Source organism: Tinamus guttatus, unplaced genomic scaffold (genome assembly GCF_059628265.1).
Source record: "Tinamus guttatus ecotype Peru unplaced genomic scaffold, ASM5962826v1 Tinamus_guttatus_pri_ptg000323l, whole genome shotgun sequence".
NCBI classification, from domain to species: Eukaryota; Metazoa; Chordata; class Aves; order Tinamiformes; family Tinamidae; genus Tinamus; species Tinamus guttatus.
In genome coordinates this window covers 177,267-196,907 of record NW_028288857.1, presented here as the reverse complement: position 1 = coordinate 196,907, position 19,641 = coordinate 177,267, and the positions used below count along the sequence as shown (strand labels likewise).

At 41.8% G+C, this 19,641-nt stretch overlaps 2 protein-coding genes across 3 annotated transcripts in view; one reads left to right on the top strand and one right to left on the bottom strand.

Annotated features, from left to right (window-relative positions):
* The window catches only part of PLEKHG4 (pleckstrin homology and RhoGEF domain containing G4), a 68,260-nt gene extending 67,998 nt beyond the window's left edge, over window positions 1-262 (top strand). For both annotated transcript variants that reach the window (XM_088529040.1, XM_088529039.1), the window contains one exon: window positions 179-262. In XM_088529040.1, the coding sequence (XP_088385166.1) occupies window positions 179-184 (6 nt within the window). In that variant the 3' untranslated portion in view covers window positions 185-262. The remainder of the gene's footprint in view (window positions 1-178) is intronic.
* A 2,422-nt stretch (window positions 263-2,684) lies between these two features.
* On the bottom strand, window positions 2,685-19,114 carry KCTD19 (potassium channel tetramerization domain containing 19). The gene is made up of 17 exons (XM_088529101.1): window positions 18,806-19,114; window positions 17,458-17,751; window positions 16,342-16,492; window positions 15,779-15,970; window positions 14,240-14,362; window positions 13,822-14,032; window positions 12,902-13,062; window positions 12,084-12,193; window positions 10,086-10,228; window positions 8,651-8,734; window positions 7,445-7,553; window positions 6,231-6,879; window positions 6,028-6,090; window positions 4,646-4,837; window positions 3,410-3,564; window positions 3,148-3,249; window positions 2,685-2,783 (listed from the first exon to the last, which is right to left on the bottom strand). Exons 1-17 carry the CDS (start codon window positions 19,112-19,114, stop codon window positions 2,685-2,687), a joined length of 3,147 nt encoding a protein of 1,048 aa, XP_088385227.1.
* Between the last annotated feature and the right edge of the window lie 527 nt (window positions 19,115-19,641).

Sequence of the window (19,641 nt, the reverse complement as noted above, 5' to 3'; positions counted from 1 at the left end):
CTGGGTCCCCTTCTAGTAAAACGTCCTCTCCTCACCAAAAACGTTCCCTGACAAACCCCGTCATCTTGAAATGTGTTTTGCAAAATCACCTCTGGCCAGCACGGAGGGAGCTGCGAGCCGCAGAGCCGGCCGTGTCTTGGGCGCGCAGTCTAACCCATCGCACGGTGCTGTGTTCCAGGTGTGATTGCCATTGCAAACTCCCTGACGACCCCAGGCCTCTGACCAGCAGAAGGAGACGGTCTTCATCTATGAAGATACTTTTATACGTAATCAGGCTCTCTTTCAAACAGTCCAAAAACCTGATCTCTGGCTTAGGGGAAGCTCCAGAAAGGGTTTTGTCGATGACACTTAATCTTTGCGTTGGATGGGACCTTGGGCGTTCAAAACTTGTTAGCCCCTTATTTATAAGTAGCAAATAACCTAGCAGTTTGAAAAAAAAAATACTATTTTTAAAGCTATATGCTGTACAGATTTTTGTTACAAGTGACTCTGTTCCTATTTGTTCTATAAGCAAGCTGCACATTTTATAAAGTTTATGGAAGGGCCTGAAGTCAAGGTATTTAAGAAAAGTAGTGTTAACTTTTTCTGTTTCAGGGTTGTATTTGACCTGGAGTTCAAAATTAATGTTCTTCCTTATGTTCTAGATTTGTCTATCATAGCAATAATTTATTTTCTTGGCTTAACACTTCTGTTTTAATAAAAGCAAGTTCATTGTTACAGTCAACGGTTGCTTTCAGATGATTCTTCTGGTGCCTCAGTGCTGAACTTACTTATTCTCTCTCTCTCTCTCTCAACCACCTCTCAGCTCTTCCTGGCTCTTCCAGGCTGCACTAACCCCACTAAACCGTATAAAGCAAGAGCACACGTGCCAGCAGTGAGGGGATGGATCCCAGGGCCCTCCCTGCGTGGAGACATCCTCAGTACCGAGGGGGCAGGTCAGGCCGGAGCTCGGAGCTCAGAGCAGTGGGGATGCCCCTAGGAAGGCTGAGCAGCCACAAATCAGGTGGCCTTTCCTGGCTTGGGGACCCAGCCAACTCTCGCAGCCGCACAAGGCCGAGCGCCCTCGTTCTCGGCGCAGTCACCCGGCTCTGCAGCAACCCGGGGGGCACGGGCCAAGCCCCAGCTTCACCTCTGACTCGGGAGGCACCCGCAGAGGTGCCGTCGAGGTCTGTGCAGGGAGATGGTCCCACTGTCACCACTCGCTTGAGCTTTAGATGAGAGCAGCATCCGGTTCCACCTGGCTTTGCAGAGGAGGGGGGGCTTTAATCATCGTGCTGAACCTTAAATGCACAGCCCTGCTGTAGCACAGAGCAATGGGAGGACAGACGTACCCTGTGCTCCGACATTCCCCGTTAATGATTAGTAACATCCAAGCTTGCTTTTTGGCTGCAACACTCTTAGCAGAAACAAGGTGCTTTTGAAATATCTGTATCAATATATTTGCTTGCTGCTGAGCTTGTATTTGCCCCTGGTTTATGAAGGGCTAGAAACCATCATCCTCAGGCTCAGCAAGAAATCCTGTCACCCTTAGCCTTAGCAAGAAGACAGAGCTGTAGGTTATATTTATAACTTCAGCTTCTCCTCCTGTCAACCGCTGCGGGGGGGGTGAGGGAGCTTGATCCTTCCTCCCCAGAGCATCACTCTCAAATATAAAATAAACCCCGCAGCCACCGGAGTTACCCTCTGCCTGCAAACTGCGGTCTTTTGAGCTCGGCAGCTCCTGTTCTGCACATGCAGTGCTTGTTTATTTTAATAAGCTGAATGTTACTTTTCACCCTTGTTCTTTTTTTAGATGGCAAATAGAGCACAGTTGACATCTTTGTACGAAATTGCGTGGGGAAAGAGTTGCACAGGGAAGGGTTTTTTTTTTTTTTAGCAGTTACTATTTTAAGATACTCGCTCAGTTAATGCAGGATTTGGGGCTGTCAAACCAGCAGGAGGTCATGTCACAAGCGGGAATGAATTTGCCACACCAATGAGAAAGGTGAATCTTCCCCAATTCCTCAGTGTCAAAAGGTTTCTGCAATTGCTGGAAAAACCTTTATAAATGTTTACCTGGCTGTTTTTTTCAGGGTTTGATTGATTGGCCTAATAAAGGTTATTTTCTTTGTACGAATCGTGTTTGCATTGTATCGTGTTTGCATTGTATGTTGACTACTAATTTTAGTGGGGCCCAAAAAGACTGCAGCTACGTTTGGCAAAAGGAGCGACGTCCTTTGGGTGCCTTGGCTAGACAGGGCTCCAGGACAGGGTTCAACCCTTTGCCCAGGCACTGGGTGAGTTAGAATTGGGGTGTCTCGGGCACCTGAGAGCAGAGAGAGCTTCTCAACAGACCTGGAATTCCATCCTGGAATTAAGGGCCGTGTCTGGAAAGCATTTGCTTGGAGAGGAGGAGGAGAAGATGCACAGGTGACTGGGCACTAGAGCTGTATTTGCCTTCTCTGAAAAGCAGGGTTTTCTGATAAATAATCCCTCTGGGAAGGAGTGAAGAGGTAAGAAAGAAGCCACTGCCTGCACTGTCACCTAAAACAGAAGGCTCTTGCCAGGATTCCTGCCTAAATAAAGCTGCGGTTCAAGGTTAAACAAAGGCTGGGCCCATTTCAAAAAGCTTTTTTAGGCACCTGACAAAATAAAAACATTATAAAGAGGAACTGTGTTAAATTTTTATTCATGTTTCTGCAAACTTACATTTCTAAAGCAAAGTATGATACTGCTTTCGCAAACCCTCTCCGTATCAGGACATCGATGCAGCGACTGTATTTCCGTGCAAAGGGCAGGGTAAACTGCAAAGCACAAAAACAGGGCCCCGCTAACTCACCAGCTGCCAGACCAAGTAGACAGACTCTTTGCTCACTGTTTCTTCATCACCCCAAAGGTCTTCTATCTCCCTCCCCACCCTTTTGGTGCAGAAGGGAATCCTGTAAAGCTGCACAATTTTGTGCTTCTGTTTGTTAAGCTGCTGCGTTAACATCAGTCACGTCAAAATTACCCTTCTCCTCACTTCACTCAGGCTATAATCAAAAACAGATCTGTGAACTAGCTTAAACAAATACCTTAAAACAAAAGAAAAAAACAAACCCCTTTCTTTTTAAAAAAACAAATGTATGTTCAGCTGTATTGCATCCCCTGGTGGCAAACAGCACTTACTTCCACCCACTTCAGCAGCGCTTCACAAATGTGTCCGTCACCTTGAAAATACCCCGTGCGCAGTAAATTCACCACGAAGTCCTTGGGGTTGATCTGCAGGGTCTGCAACACAGAGCACACGCCCGGCGCGTCACCGAGGAGGTCCCCGAGCTGCAGTGATCAGGCTGTGTCCTTGTCCCCCTGCCCCGTCCCACACCGAACCGACCATCTCCAGAACCGGAGGAGCCAAGTCTCACACGGGTTACTACGAACTTGTTCCTACCCAAAGCCTCTTTACGAGAGTCACAACTTGGGCTGTGATTTCTTTGGGATCCTTCTGCTTCAGCGAGTCCAGGATAACACCAGTCAGGAAACAGTGGCACTTCCTGGCGTAGAATATCTCATCATGGGAGAGGGCAAAACTTAGAAAAACTGTATCTGCGAAGAACAGTTCAAGGAATTAAAAGCATATGAAAAAAATAAGTATTTATTTCCAGCATGTTAACAGTTCCCTAATACCCGCCTTTGGCTCCTTTAATGCCTTTCCTATCCCAGATTTTTAAAGCAACCAAATTCTAATCCTAGCCAGTTTTCAATCTGAGCTCTAAACGAGGGTGGCTGCAGCAGACATTGAACATGGATTTCAGAATATTCATCTGCTTTTTATTTATGTTTTTATAAGACTGGGCATGTTATGTATATGTTTATGTTGCATACACATGCATACACCCACATGCAGCTACATATACAGCCCACTCTGAAGGATACCTTCTGCAGAGACAACAGGAGTGAGATAAAAAGAGACACCGATCAGCAAATAGCAGCATCTTGCCACATTATCAGCTGGATTCCCAAGGATTCGGATGTGGTCCATGGGGGAAGCAGCATGGTGGTTTGGAGGCTCTTCCCTCAGCTCCCATTGCAACGAGGAGGGTGTAAGAGCAGGAACAGACACGAATCACTGCCCCACGCACCCCGTTCAGACTATGCTGTGGAGGTGGTTTGGGCAGCACCTCACTGAGCGGTTCCCCAAAGACCCTGGCCCGGACTGGGGCTTTCAAAGAACAGGGCTGAGCGACTGCACAAACAGTGGAGGCACCTCCGAGCGGTAACGCGGGAGCCCACGCGGGACCTGCCAGGGAAATGAAAGTCGAGGAACTGCCGTGGGGAAGATCATCATGTGCCGCTCCCTGGGCTGCAGTATTTTCATGTAGTCTTTTAGTCTGTTTAGGCTACGGCTTGTAACATCCGGGTCAGCTGTAGTATGCTTAATTAGGTGGCTTTTTTGTTTTGTTTTTTTTTGCCTCTGTTCTATCGGGATTTAAGGACTCCAGTTCTGTACAAATGCAAGGGCTCTGTCTAGCGCTGCTGTTTTGAACAACTAAACAACAGCAACAATTAGGCTGTGACAACCCTAAGCCCTCAGCAAGTCAGAACTGACAAGAAACCACGACAGACACATCGCCTGTGTCACCAAAGCCTCTGCAGCGACATCCAGGAGCTCCCTGCGCTTCCTTACCTCTGGCTAGTGCTTGAGTGTGGGAATTACCCAGGCGAGGGCCATGGAGCAGAGTGCTGTAAACAACGCTCTCCTCGCTGCACGTGCAAAAGCCATCCCTGCCCATCACTGGAGGATGCTCAACTCTAAGAATCAGTCCCGCGCTTCTGTGCTCTTCCCCAACAACGTCGGCTTGTTCATTGTCCGTTGTTCCTGCGAATAAATAGGGGTGGAGTTCGACAGTAAAGCTGCACCAACAGCGACGGCATTAAAGCGTTTGCTCATATGCAAGTACGACCACTCCATCCAGATTTTGTCTTTATTCTGTCGGGATGTTTTCCCAGAAAAGGCAAAGAACAAAGAGAGAGAAAATTACAGTCTTAAAGCTTTATCTTAAAGATCTGCAACCTTAAATATAACATGACTAGTTTTCTCCATTCCTGTCTTTCAGAGGGGATAGTTAAAAAAGAGTATTGCTTAACCAAAGCCAGCTACATTCGGTCTGGATTTTTCTTTTCCAGAAGATAAAAAAAGAGTTTTATCCAACAAAATTATCATCTGGCTTTCATTGCTATCGTCACTAAAATATTCACAATCTTTTTTAATACCTTTTGCTTTGCCAACAATTCTGTTGCCCACTGCGGAAGCCGTGAGCGGAGGCAGAGGGGAAGTCAGGTCCTCCTCAGGGGACTTGGACAAGGAGACTTGGACTGGGAAATTCCACTGCGGGTTCTTGAGTTTGCATTCAGCATCCTGCCTACCAAGCAAATCTTTTCAACACCAGTAGTATGGACATGCTAGGCCCCACATCTGAAACCCTTCTAAAAACAGTAAAATTTCAGGTTTTGAGGTAGTTCTGTGGTGATTGAATTTTTATTGTCCCTGTTCAGTGCCAGCAACTCAAACAAAAGTAGCAGTAAATTACCACAAACTTTTAAAATGATTCTGTTTTCAAGGTCCAGCTGGATAATCAGGACAACTTGAGGGGCCATTCAAAAACGTCCTGGGGATCCTCAGGACAGCACTGAAGTGGAAATGAGTCTCTTTATTCACTGTGCTCCCCAAATCTAACTGTGATGCTGCATTTTGTGCTATCATCAAGTGTTAATTAAACAATGTCTGATGTTTCTGGTCACAATACTGTACCTCTGAGCATCCAAGTATCTCAGAAACGCAGACAGGCAACTGTACACAGCAAATCAGCTTTATGGTTCATCATACAGCCAGAAAGGCAGGGCAACAAGGAGATAATTAAAGAACAACCTATTAATGCCAGTCAATTAACAGCCTGCTCCACCTTTCTGGCTATTACACTTGTGGCAGTCAACTCTGCACACACAAGCAATAAAAAAACCCCTGTAGTCGTGGTCAGGCCCTTGCTTAACAGCTGCTAATTAACTTACTGTTTCTTATAGGGATGAATTTCAGCTGCAAGTGCTCGTCCCTTACGTCACCCGAGAAGCTTCCTACAAGCAGGAGAACAAGATGACAGTTGAGAATGTTGCTCTAAGATTCATCAGCACAATCAAAGTATTTTACTTCTTTAAGTTACGCAGTGCGTTGCTCCCATCTCTTTTGAAAGCAACTGCCACAAAATGCCACCCACCTTCTGCCTGCTCCCAGTTTCTGCTCTCGGCAGTTTTTCCCATTGCACAGGTAGTTTCGATGGTCTTGAACGGATATTTTCCGGAATGTGGAGTAACTGGCAAACTCTGTTTCAACACGTATGCACACAGCTGCTTTTCTTCAGCCCCAGATTCATATTTGGTGATGTTATTTTCTACTGCAGAGCTTATTTTCCCAGGAGAAGCAGCAGGAGAGCCCTCGACACCACTGTGCCTTTCCGACGTATCGTGCTGAGGTACGCGGTCTGTGACATTCTCATCGCATACAGCCACATGTTGGAAATCACATCTCTTGGAGCTCATCATGTCCCATTCCTTTACCAGGGAAATGAGCTTCTGGATGGGAGTTGCTGAGTCTTTACAATCTAATTTCTTTGCTAAACTGCTTCGTATCCCTCTCTTCCTTGGAGGGCTTCCTGAGTGCTTGTAATAGCCACAGTTTACCTGCATGTCGGAGGACTTGTGGTATCCTCCAAGTTTACTCCTTCGCTTTGCCCCTCTTGCCCGCGAAATCATTCTGCAATACTTTGCTCTCTCCCCACTGGCATCTTGCCTCACCTTCGGATCTTTTATTTTACTCCACGTATTAATATGATATCTATTGAAATCCACAGCTGCAAATGAATATTCCTAAAAATACAGTGAAATGCTGTTACTTTTTATTTATATCAGAGGAGGAGTAAGGTTTGCCTTTCGGGCCACTTTACGCTGACATCAAAGACTAGAAAATTGATAAAAGGACCTAACTCTTAAGCTTTGGACTGTTTATGATTTTTGCAGCATGCATTAATTCAATGAAAACCTCAAGGAAAGGCCAGCACACAGGGCAGTGCTGGAGTTCCCCTCCTTGAAAGCTTCCTTGCTGTGGAAGTTTTACATGATTGCTGAAGTGGGTGAATCTCCTTCTAAACTACCTACAAGCTCTCTCATTACAGAGGGAGCTTTCGTGTTTTTGCAGTGTTTGAACAGACTTGCTGCTATTACCTATTTGCATTTGATGCTCAAAGATGGGCTTTTTAAAATGAAGATTTTTTTTTTAACTGAGAAGATTTCTAAAGCTCATTTTTGTAGTTGATTTTGAAATTTTAAACATTGTTTGAATTTTTTGAACTGCCAAATTTGAATTTGACACATTTGTAGAGCAAATTCCTTTTAAAAACATTTTGTGCAACACACCTTTATACCCAAATCTTACTTCTTTTGAGTCTTTGCTGATCTGATGCTCCTTATTCCAAGTCACAATGTTTAAACCTCCACAAGGAGAAGACAGTTCTTTGGGAAATTCACGGGTTTTGATCCATAATCTAGAAAATTAATATTTACGAATGTTTTAGAACTGTTTCCAGGGCCACCACTCAGTAAGCTACACATTTCCAGTCACCAGTCTATGTGCATTTATTAGGAATTAGTTTTAAACTACTGAGGAAAGAAAGGAGTTCACAATTAACCCTAATGAGACCATAAGAGTGGCAAAGCAGCAGTAGTTTTCATTGCCCATCTGCAATAAAAATTGTTTTAGATACACAAGAGAGAGATAAAAATGGTTTGTCCCCAAGATGCTCCATAATCCACAAAACCTTGACCAATGGATTCATTTAAGTCTTGTTGATCAACCCAAGACCCGTGAGATTTTTTTTTTTTTTAATGAAGAAGTACTGGACAATTAAGGGAGAGAGCTATTCATATTCAGGTCAGTCATCTACATTCCTGGTGTTAGACACGGATTTTAAGGAGATGGATGCCGCAGTTTTGATGCACAACTGCACAGTCCCCTGCTTAAGGAGCACAGCCCCTGACAGTGACTGCTGAGCTGCTGCCACTGTTCTTTTGAGAAGGTGAAACACCTTAGAGCACACACAGACTCCTGCTGACCTGCCTGTAGACGTGGATTTGTTAAGACTGCCCAACACACTGAGGGATGACCAAGTGATGGACAGAATTATTTTAATTTGTCAGAGGCCTTTGATATCAAAGACAGAATTGTTGCTACCCCTCCCTGATGACACATCCAATCTTATTTAAAATCTGTCAGCAATGCAGACACTGGTCTTTGCAAAAATATCTCATGACAGATCAACCTGTAAAAAGTTATACCTTATTTTCAACAAGAAATTGTCTAAAATCAAATACCATCTGAGCTCAGTCATTCTGTGTGATACTTCATTTCCAATTTCCTGGTTACTGCAGAACTGTCTGAAAACTGCTCTCTTGCTCCTCAGTCCAAATAGCTCACGGGGAAGAGATATGGCCCAAAAGAATTGATCATCCTGCAGTGGCCGTATCTCAGGAGAAAAGGAGAAACTTGTGCCCCTTTCAAAGAACAAACACTGCTAGGTCAAATGAAAGAACATTATGCTATGGAAAAGGAAAAAAAAAAAAAAAAGGAGGGAATTGTCTCTACCTGTAAGCATCACAACAATAAAGTGCCTCTAAAAGGAAAGGAATCTGGTACTCCTCTGCTTCTTGACAAAATAGAGGCCATTCCCTGTAAGTTGTAAATAAACTTAACTGTAAAATCATTCAAATCCATCTTCTCAGATTGTACCTTCCAAATGACATGCTAATTGGGGGATATTATGCAGTTGCTATATAAAATGAAAGATATATTCATGTAAGTGGTTTTCCTTTCAACATATGCGAAAGGCAGCCTAGCATTAACAAGAAGCCAAAGCACTTTTTTCTGTGTTTCACATCTGACACCCAAATAATGACCAAAATAAATCTGGCATGGGTGACCAGAAACATTCCCAAACATGTTTAACTTGCTTGTATATATAAAATTTTAGTTTCTGATATTCTTTTCTGGCTTCCTATGTCTTTGATGACACAGGTAAGAACAATCAATGGTTAATATATCAAATAGCTCAAAAACCACTGGTGGTATTTTTCTACTGACTTTTGGAAAAAGAATGAAAATACGTATTCTTCCTGCAAACAGGTAAATGTACCAAAAATCACCATATTAGCTGGTGAGCTAAAAGGCTGGGCATTAGACTGAAGATATTCTGCATCAATATGAGCAAGAAATTTAAGGACTGAAGAGACTAAAAGACCTGCTGGTGCCAGACTGACCTTCACTGTTGATGTCTAACTGTGACAGGAGCAGTGGTCAGTCCCAGGGAAACTGCTACGAGATGGGAGAGCACCAAAGAGTCTGTTCTGGGAAAGCTCAGGGGCATTAAAGGGAGGCTATTGAAACACACTGTAGGGATAAACTTAGAAGACTTTGGTTTTAAGCCATTTCATTCTGATGTTTAATACAGTTTAGAAGCCTCAGAGACTGAAGTGCCCATAGACGGAGAGTCCTCTCTTCTTTAGGAGCCCTGTTTTCCTTCACTCCTTTCCCCCTAGTTTTGGAAGATACATTTTTCAGCATTACTACAGAGATACCAGTAGAGGGGGCAGATGGAGTGTTTTTCAGCTGCACTAAACCAGCTGTCCCTGCCCCCCCCCCAAAAAAAAAAAAAAAGATAAAAATCAGGATAGATGCAATTATCCCAGCAATAAAATATTTTCAGTTGGGATACTCTTGTCTTTGGAAGTCTCTTTCCTTAAACATGTGCACACAGTGCACCTGTTTGTGACATACATTTCTCTGCAGTACAAGGGCCCAGTATACCAATCATTAAAATAAGGGCATGCAATACCTCACAATAATCAAGTTCTAATCCCCCGTAAATTAGCTTAGATAGCATGGTTTAATGCAGGACTGAAAATAAAACTCTTTTTTGAATTCTTTTGGATGAAATGACTATGTAAATTAGAAAATAAAACCCCAGGCTTTTTCTCCTCTCACCATCTAATATAAAAGAAACACATGAATTCATTCTGCTTACTTAAAATCAGATGGCAAAAATAATTTGCCAAGTCTCAGAAAGTTGAGAATGTGACGAAACATTTGCCCATCACCATGGATTAGGAGGCTTTGACCATACGTGATCCAATAGACTTTCTTGTCATTTGACAGCAGCTCTGGGTACTACAGAAATAAAAATATATTTAGACCCTATAGAGAACATTTTCCAAGAACAGGAAGACTCGTGTTCTCATATGAAAGCAATTTGTCAACCTGTGCAATATCAAATGTAGAAGAGTAATTTTACATGAGTGAATTAATTGCCTTACCAATAGGGGCCACTGATTTATTTTATGAAAACCTGAGAAACCTGTTCCAGATGAAGCATATTAATCTTACTATGTGTTAAATTACTTTCCTATTCATTGATATTTGTAGCTTCACAAATTCTCAGTGCAGAAATTTGAAAAGCTCAAAAAAAAAAACCCAACTATTACAAGACTTTTGGAGTCAGTATCTGTAATGAATTAGGTTATTCACTAGGCTGCCTTGGGCTGTGCAGAAATTCCAGCTCCTGAATCACAAGCCACATCCATATTGCATTGAAGCCGACAAGTTGTATGAACAAAATGAAGTCTGTGTTGCTCCTCAGAAGTGACTAATGTAGTGCTCACAGTGCCCTTTCAAAAGAGCACACAGACTAAGCTCTAGCTGCCTGCAAATCATAGCAAGGCACAGAGGGGCTCTTCTAATAGAGAAATGATGCAGCCTTCTCTGCTTGACACTGGTGACAAGACATCACTGGTACAGCAGACAAGTTTTAGAGAGGCCAATAGGCTGGGTAAAAAATGCTTGTTCTCAAGTGTGCCCTTTACTTCATGCTAATGTACAAAATACAGTTGGGATCTTCCCTGGCTGGATGTAGTCTGAGAATCCTATCTGCACCTGAAACCTGTTAAGAGTTTTACTTATGCACTCTGAGGCTACATCTTTCCTACTGAATTTATCCACCTTGGGAAGCAATGTGTGGCTCACGGATTGGCACAGAGACTGCTCAGGACCAGCTCCTTGTGGAGCAAACTGTCCACATCTCAGGCCACCTGGATCTGGGCTTAAGTGATTGTCCTAAATATATTTAAGTTGAAAACAAACACACACACAAAATGACAAATATCATAATAGGAGAGAGAGGCTGTCATTCAAAGCAGCCTTGTTTTTTCAGAATGATAGAGAGTATGAGTTATATATCTTGGGTGGTATGAAAATACATTAGGGTAACTGAAAGTACAAAAGAAGGAGCAGAAGGAACAGGACAGACACAAACCACTTCCTATAGACTTATTCATATAACTAATATTTAAAAGCATGCAACTAACTTCTCAGACTTGTGCCTTCATGGAACAACATATGCTGGAGCTTAACAAAGCAGGATTCCCTCATGAGAAATGGCTCTTCTAAGGACAAAGTCAATGGGGATATTTAAACAAGCTCACATATGAATTCAGCGAAGTATCTCAGGGATTTGCACTTTATTTTCAGGGGGTTCTTAATTCTATGCTAATTCAAAGCAATTTAGTGTCAGTTTTTCTTTAACTTACTGAACTTAAATTGAGTGGACTTTGAGTTCATACATAATGTCAGAGACATAGTTAAGATCCAACTGTTTTTCTGCTACTTCTTGCATATTTCCAATGCTAGTTTGGGGGAGAAAGATATCCATTATCCAAACAGAGATTTTGCTTCCTCAGTAGAAGAATTAAACAGTTTCCATCAAATCTACTTATATTAGCAGTCAAACTATCTTATTAGCACAGAAAGGTACTTTTCTGGGAAGTCCAAGCTTTATATCCCTTAGGTACTAAGTATTTCCTCCACAGTAACTCCCAACATATATGTGAAGCTCTGATGATCCTAAACTTCAAGATCGGAAGTTTTCTAACAATTCTAATCATTAGAAATACAGATTCTAATGTATAGAATTCAAGATCCTGACTTAAGGAGATTCCCATTATGGCAATTCAATCATTAATTACAATACCTTCAATAAAGTCTGTAAGTAGGTCTCATACCAGTTGCTTCCAACATAAACTTTCACAATCTGATGCAATGAGCAGGCTGATACTTCTGCTGTCCAGTCTGCATCTAGAGCTGGAGTAACAAAGCAAAGGTCAGAACCAAACAATTTTAACAGGGGTAATTTTATGGTAGATAAGAGTTAACAAGATACTGGATAACAAAAAAGTTTTGGATATCTCTTAGTCTGGCTTCAGCCCACATTTTACCTTTGTATAGAAACAAAGTCATGGAAAGCTTTTGGCGAAATCATTAACAGTGTTGTTCACAGTACTGTTTCACTTAGCAATTCCTGTGACATTGCTTTAAAAAAACTGAAATATACATCCGCCCAAAGAGGGTTTTTTTTCATTATTTTTAAAAATTTAACATGGGAATTATGATTCTTAAAACAGCTCAGGTCTTTACAGAAGATACACAAGTCACACTCATATAAAAATTAATTATAGGACTACAAATTATAAGTAGATTCTCATATTTTTTAAACAATGCACAGATGTATACTTGGATCACAGGCAGCTGCTCTAACGCACCTATTCATCTTCAGTAATGTCCCTAAAATGGAGGCATCATTTATGTTAAAATATTTGAGTTGCAAAGCTATTTCTTCTATACCACATGACAATGACTAATAAGAAGAAATTGTTGTTTCAAATTAATATCAAGTCCTCCTCCTTAAAGTTATAATTTCATATCAGGCTTTGATAGCAAAAGTAGGTCTAGATCATTTATTATTTATTTTTATTCAATTAATATTGTTCATTCTATCCTAAATTAACTTACTATAATCTCTGCACTTTGCTGGCACCTGTCGTTTCAGAAAGCATTTTAAAGCATCTTTCATTGGTTCATATGTAATGTCCCTGTTGTCCAAATAAGCACAAAGTTCCTGGATTTCAGACTTATTTTCAGTAAGAGGGAGTCGGCCAGTTCCCAACCAGTTCCTATCCCAAAACAGAGGATATCACTAAACTTTGTATTTCTTCTCTTACTGTTTTCACCATTTATTTTTAATGAGCAGATGTCAATAAATACAAATTCTTAATAAAAAGCTACCTCTATGACTTACGACTCACATACCATACTGTATTTAAACCCTTTTAAAAAATAGTGTCTTCATATACATGGCTAGGAAAAATCAGAAGGAATCTTCAGTCACTGCAAAGATGTCTGAACTTGTCTATGATTTCACTTATTTCAGAAAATGCTCTTAATGATTCCTAAAGGAGCCATTCTCTCATAAGATAGGAGATTTTATTAAACCAGTAGTCTTGCAGTAGTAGCCTGAGTTGTAGCCTGAAAAATAATGCTAAGAATAAGGACTAAGTTTGAAACCTGGTATTCAGATATCTAAGTTCATTGTTGCAGTTTAGTCAAATAGAGTCAAAATCATCACCTATACTGCATTTTTGTACCATTTCATTTTCGTAACATAGATGAATGCTAATAACGATATACAAATATATTAATTAAAGCTAAATTTAGTGACACAACTATTCCATAACAGAATTGTATCAAGAATAGGTGCATTGAGTAAATGCATAGGAACAGATTAATGCACTAAGTGGCCAACTGTAGGGACCAATACTTTGTAGAGATTATATTTGAATATTGAGCTGTGAAAAGGGCATTCCCCAACAGGCACACAAGAAAGCAAACTCATCCCATGAGCTGAACGCAGATGACGCGATGGAAAGCCGTACTTCACGTGCTGAAAGAGGACCCCGTTCCCAGAGATGTACAGCTTGTTTCTGTCTAAACTACTGCCGACGTAGAGCTGCCCCAGTGCTGAATCTGGATATTTGACGAGCAGACCAAGGGCCATGACGTACAGCGGGGCTCGTGTGGGCACCTCAGCCCCCTGCGATTTCCTTGCTGAGCCCTCTGCAGATCCTTCAAGGTTGGAACAGTTGCCTACACAAAAACAAAATGCATGGGCACACAGAAACTTCAGAAAGAGCAATAATTATTGCAACACTTCCATCTATTACATGTGTACGGAAATAAGTTGATAAGACTACTTACCTGAAAGCACTGGCTGTATTGATAGCATTACTGATTCAAGGTAATATCAAACTAATCCATAATAATAAGAAAATATAGTTTTGTTCATCATCTTACCCCTGTAGATTTTCACAGCATCTGTAAGCTTTGGAATTCCCAAAAGCATAACTTCTTCCTCCAAAATATCTATGTTGGAGAAATCATCAGGCAACAACATCTCCTCTGAGCGAAGAAAATTAACTTGAAAATAAAAATAAAAATAAAATACAGGAAGCGTGTGTTGATGTCATCTCCCAACATTCAACTCTAGCAAAAATGGATTATTATAATTTCTACCGGCATTACTAGTCAATAGTGTATGTAACAGGTAATAAATATACACAAGGAGTTATTTTGTTTCTCTAGATGAAATCCTGAAAGCAGGGCTTATGCTATAAGTTTTCCAAGGCCAGTTGTACAGAAGATAAGGGTAAGCAAGGTACACATGAATTAGGTTAGTTTTGCTTGTTACAGAATCAAAAAAGAAAAAAAAAAAAAAAAAGAAGTTTCCTGGGTTTTTCTGGCTGCTTTCTTCCCTAGGGGCACTCCTATCAAAATATGCATCAAAAGATGTGATTCCCCATATACTGATGCCAGAGTTTATCACCAAGACTATAGTGAGGCAAAACTACAGATATTTCACATCTAGCTTATCTGAACTGAGTCCAAAAAGGATGGAACATTATGGTAATGAAGAGGCTATGGAAACATGATATGTTTTTGAGAAGTATTTAGCTTTTTTGAAGATGGAAGTTTTCTTTAATGGGAAAATGATCTTTAATGGGAAAAATGATCTTTCATTAATAATATTTTTATCTACTAAAGATATAGGACCATATAAAGATGTACATTTTGTCTACCTTAATTACTCACGTCAATAGCATTTAGTTTAAAAACAACACTGAATTAACAAAAAAGTCTAGCCAATACCCCCACTGGTGAGATGTCCTTGTTTGCTCTTTCTTGTGTTACTGGGAATCATGGTCCATCTTAAATGGAAGATGTGTGGGGCACCTCCTGCCGAATTATACTGTGGCCCAATTATTGAGGCATCCTCCCAAGTTTTAAAACTGGGTAATGTTAAAAGAATTCAACCCAGCTTACCATTTAATCTCTATGCAAAAATTTAATGCCACTTTAAAAGCAGAAAACCTGCTCAAGCTGATGCCTCCGTGTCAGGATGAGACAGGACTCCACAATTTGTCTTGTCAGGAAGTAAAACTCTTGATAAGCTCTAGGAATCTTCTTATGCACCATCTGATTTTCTGGGGTTCATCATTCAGGGGCATGTTGTTTTCTCTGCTGAGACAAGAGACTAGGCATCGACTTCCTCACTTTGAATCGCTCTGTTTTGGCCGGGTACCTAGTTTTAGGTATTGGGACATGGATGTTGGAGGACACTTGGCAGGTGTTTATTTCTTGATTTACTGGACAGTAAAACCAGCCACAGTAAAACCAAAACAACAACAACAAAAGATTCTGATTTTTAAAAATGTATGGAAAACAGACAGAAATATTTTAATACCAAAAAAAAATAAATTTAGACCTCTCAGAATAAAACCAGCTTTTGAGAAACACAAGTAGATTAAAATCATTTGTTTTCAAAGTACAGTTTACCTATGAAGCGGAATTCACTGCAGTTGCACTCGATCAGAGCTGCCTTCTCAAAGAGCCACAGCAAATTGTCATCATTAATTAGCACAGGATACTTTTCCACCAAATCTAGCGGCAAAAAACAGTAATTCACTTCCTCTTCTGTATCTAGTAATGGTGTATCCATTAGCCCTAGGGGAGCTCTTTCCTGTAATCCTTCGGAGAGAAAATTAGGGGAAAAAAATCAATATGTAAATAAAGAAGAATGAAATTCAAAGATATACTTCAGAGAACCGAATCTAGAACAGAAAAGCCTGCAATAATCCTTTGCAATATTTAACACTGACCAAAAGATACCTATATCTAAGCCCCAAACCCAAGCAAATGAATAAACAGGCAACTGGAAACTGTGTGTAAACACAGAGCAATATATTAAAATCCTTCCAATTTTGCAATGATCAAAATTTCTCAATTGGTCTGAACATGAGGGACGAACAACTGCTAGAGGTTACACACCAAAGGTACAGAAGTGAAAAGAGTATTCCCTGGACTAGTTAGACCCTAGGAAGGGAAGGTGGGACATTTACCTGAGAACGCTGGACTTTTAGGAGGAATCTCTGAGGGTTTGCTGATACATTTCCTTGTTCTCCAGTAGTTCAGAGATGCTCGTTCAGCTATTGGTATATCTGCGTGCCGGATGCGTAAATTATGTTTCCCCTCCTTCAAATTTTCTAAAGTCTGTTAAGATGCATAAAGGTTTTCAATTACCTACTTCAATTCAAAAAATGAATCCAAGAATTAAAAGCAGCCCCAGGAAAAAGTCTAATCCAGTTATGCAGTTCTTCACATCTACTTAAAAATGCCATGGAATAGATTTTGCTGTTCCTCCTCTCCCTTTTCAAATTATTTGATGACGTCACATCTTTAATTACAGTGCTAAGAAATAAAGAAATAACTAAAATAACATTTTGTCTAAATATATCAAGCATTACAGCTTTGCTGAGACAACTCCACGGGAAGTACTAGAAACAACCTCAAAAACAGAGTTTTAATTTAAACTAGAATAATTGCAGATGTATATGAAAATACACTTTAATCCATCCATAGTACAATGTAATCCATCCAGGAAACATGAACTCTACTTTGTACCTTAATTATGCCACAACATACTTACAGCCAAAGCGTAAATGAAGTAGTTCTTAGAGACATCCATTTAGCTATTCCACTATGGTATCACAAAATAGGAGAGAAGGAACTGCTGTTTCTCACTTGACAGAGCAGTGAATTCTGTGATATCCCCCTTAGGCCACTCATTTTCAGTGAGACTGAACCCTCACGAGCAACAACAGGAAGGGCAATGGTATCTTTTTTCAGATTAGCAGGCTCATAAAGACTGGTCAGTATAATTGACATAAAGCAATGAGCATAACTGGTAGCAGACAAAAGCCTCTGTTGGGTTTCAATGTAGTAAAAATAAGCAATGACTGCTGGAAGTCCTCTGGTAGATCACAAATCAAATTTGGAACATTTTCTGTACTCACCAGTTATTACAGATGAGTTGAATACGGAAATTAATTGCCTGGATACCTATTCCAGATATTGGTAAGGTTATATGCACAACCTCCTGACATCCTTCTACAACCAATATTATCTAGGAACGAACAAAGTCTATAGAAAAGTCACGCAGAATAGCCCATTTTTACCTGTAATAAAGGAGTCAGCTGCAAAGCTAATGCTTGCTCATACAATAAATTCAACTCAGCACAGCTGGAAAAAGATAGTTTTGAAGTTTGCAGGTAATAATGAAGGTGTCTAAATGTAAATCCATCTTGGTCAATAAATAATCTTAGATTTTCAGACTGATCTAGTACAAAGGCTTCTTTCCACAGCAGAGACTCAGGAAACTGAGCAACTTTACTTTGGGGAATTGAAAAATGCCAGCCACCAACATTAAAATTAATTGACTCTTCTGCAGATTCACTAACGTCCCCGAGTTCCTTCAAAGAGAAAAAGGAAAATCACATCAACAGGCAAGAACGAACCCACAAACCTTGAAAAAATGGACATTTGAAAAACTCACTCAGCTTTATATTTTAATATTCCCTTCTGTGGTGGCATACATACCTTATTTTTTGGCAAGGTGGTCCAAAATGGACGGCATGGGGCAAATCAACCATTGCATCACATTCCCGTTCATTTGAGCATGCAACTCCCTGATCTAGTAAGTGTTTATAGCTATGGGTCATATGAAATCAGGAAATAAATCTGTAAACTTAGTTTCCCATACTATACGGTTAACACTTGGAGGTGGGGAGAAAGGGTCAGATGATTCTGAGTTTGTTAAATAAAACATGAAGAACATATTCTTTAAATACTCAAGGAAAATGGTTTTGAAAGCTTCCAGGACCGAGAACAAAAGGGATCTGACACAGCTGCAACCTAATTAGCTTGAGAGTTTTTGTTATGAAGAGACAAGAAAACATATAAGAATAAAATATAAAGGCCAGATACCATCCCACACATCTCTGAGTAGCCTCTCAGTATCTCTGAGTAGCCACACATGGCTGGCAGCTAAGCAGAGGTAAAATTCACCTCAAGGAGACACAGCTGAAGGGCCATTTTTGTGCAGTGTTAATAAATCAAGATGCCCATTAACCTGCGAGCTGTAAAAACGGACCAAAAAATCAGCTCAGGCCTGAAAATAAACACAAAAAGAGACAGTCCATCCTAGCCGTGGACGCCAGGCTCAAAACACTCAGACATGGACGTCGTTTGGGTATAAAACATTATCCTTGTAAGGAGAAAAAAGATGATACGTGACGTTTCAAACGTAACCGCGGGGAAGAGGGGGAAAGGACGGGGAAGGTAACCGGGAACCAACGTACAAGCCGAACCCCACGAGCCCGAGCCCGAGCCCGAGCCCGAGCCCCGGACCCGGACCCAACCTGCGACGGGGCCGGTGCCGCCGGCGGCCCCGCGGCTCCCCCCACGGCGAGGAGCCGCCTCAGAGCCGCCCCCTGCCCGCCCGGCCCCCGCCGCGCCGCCTCCTACCATGGCGGCCGCGCCGGGCGGAGCAACGGGCGGAGCAACGGGCGGAGCAACGGGCGGAGCAACGGGCGGAGCGCGGCCGGCGGGGCGGGGGCCGGCCGCGGAGGGAGGCGGGGGCCTCGCGGGCCTCCCGGGGGTCTCCGTGGCCTTCCGCGAACTTCCGCGGGCTTCCGTGGCTGGGGGAAAAAGGGATTGTGACTTCACGGCTCCTTCGGAGCTGCGCTCGATCTTGTCTTCCCCGCGGTGGCCCCGGCCGTGAGCCCTCCCCTCGGGCACGTCCCGGTCTGGCTGGGCTAGCCCGGCCACCGGCATGCGCGGGGAGCCACGCCGAGGAGGAGGAGGAGGAGGAGGAGGAAGAGCGCGTCGGCTGCGGGAGCCGCGGTGACCGGCCGGAGCACTTGGCATCGCTTGCGAATGAAGTACACGAGTGATTTCCAAAGCGATCCGGGAACGGCCATCCTGAACTGGATTTAAATCCATTAAAATATAGCTCCCCAGAGAGTATGTTTTTCTACCTCTAGTGATTAGATCCCTTTTAAATCCACGGTTTTACTTGTGAACAACATGTTTCCACTGCTTTAAGTGTGACCCCAAGCTAAGCATGCTCTTGAGAGGCTTGGTTTCCCAACATCAGCTGTTTTACCTTGAAGAATACGAAAAAAATAAAACGTAAAACATGACAGCTCATTACCTGGTTCATCCTAATTAACAGGCAACATTTTTAGGTTTCTCAAGCGAGGAATTTTAAACAGGGCTTTATGATTGTGAGATACCAGAGTACCCATAAATATTTTTAATTTTTCTTGGGGCCTTATGATCCACATAAGGGACACCCTCTA

What these genes read in the sequence shown, in the direction of transcription:
- KCTD19 (XM_088529101.1), bottom strand. Translation starts at nt 19,114, where the DNA reads ATGCCGGTGGCCGGGCTAGCCCAGCCAGACCGGGACGTGCCCGAGGGG. An exon ending in TATTGTTGTGATGCTTACAG is followed by an intron (nt 7,554 to 8,650) that starts GTAGAGACAATT and finishes TTAATTTTCTAG; the next exon opens with ATTATGGATCAAAACCCGTG. An exon ending in ATTCATCCCTATAAGAAACA is followed by an intron (nt 4,838 to 6,027) that starts GTAAGTTAATTA and finishes ATTTATTCGCAG; the next exon opens with GAACAACGGACAATGAACAA.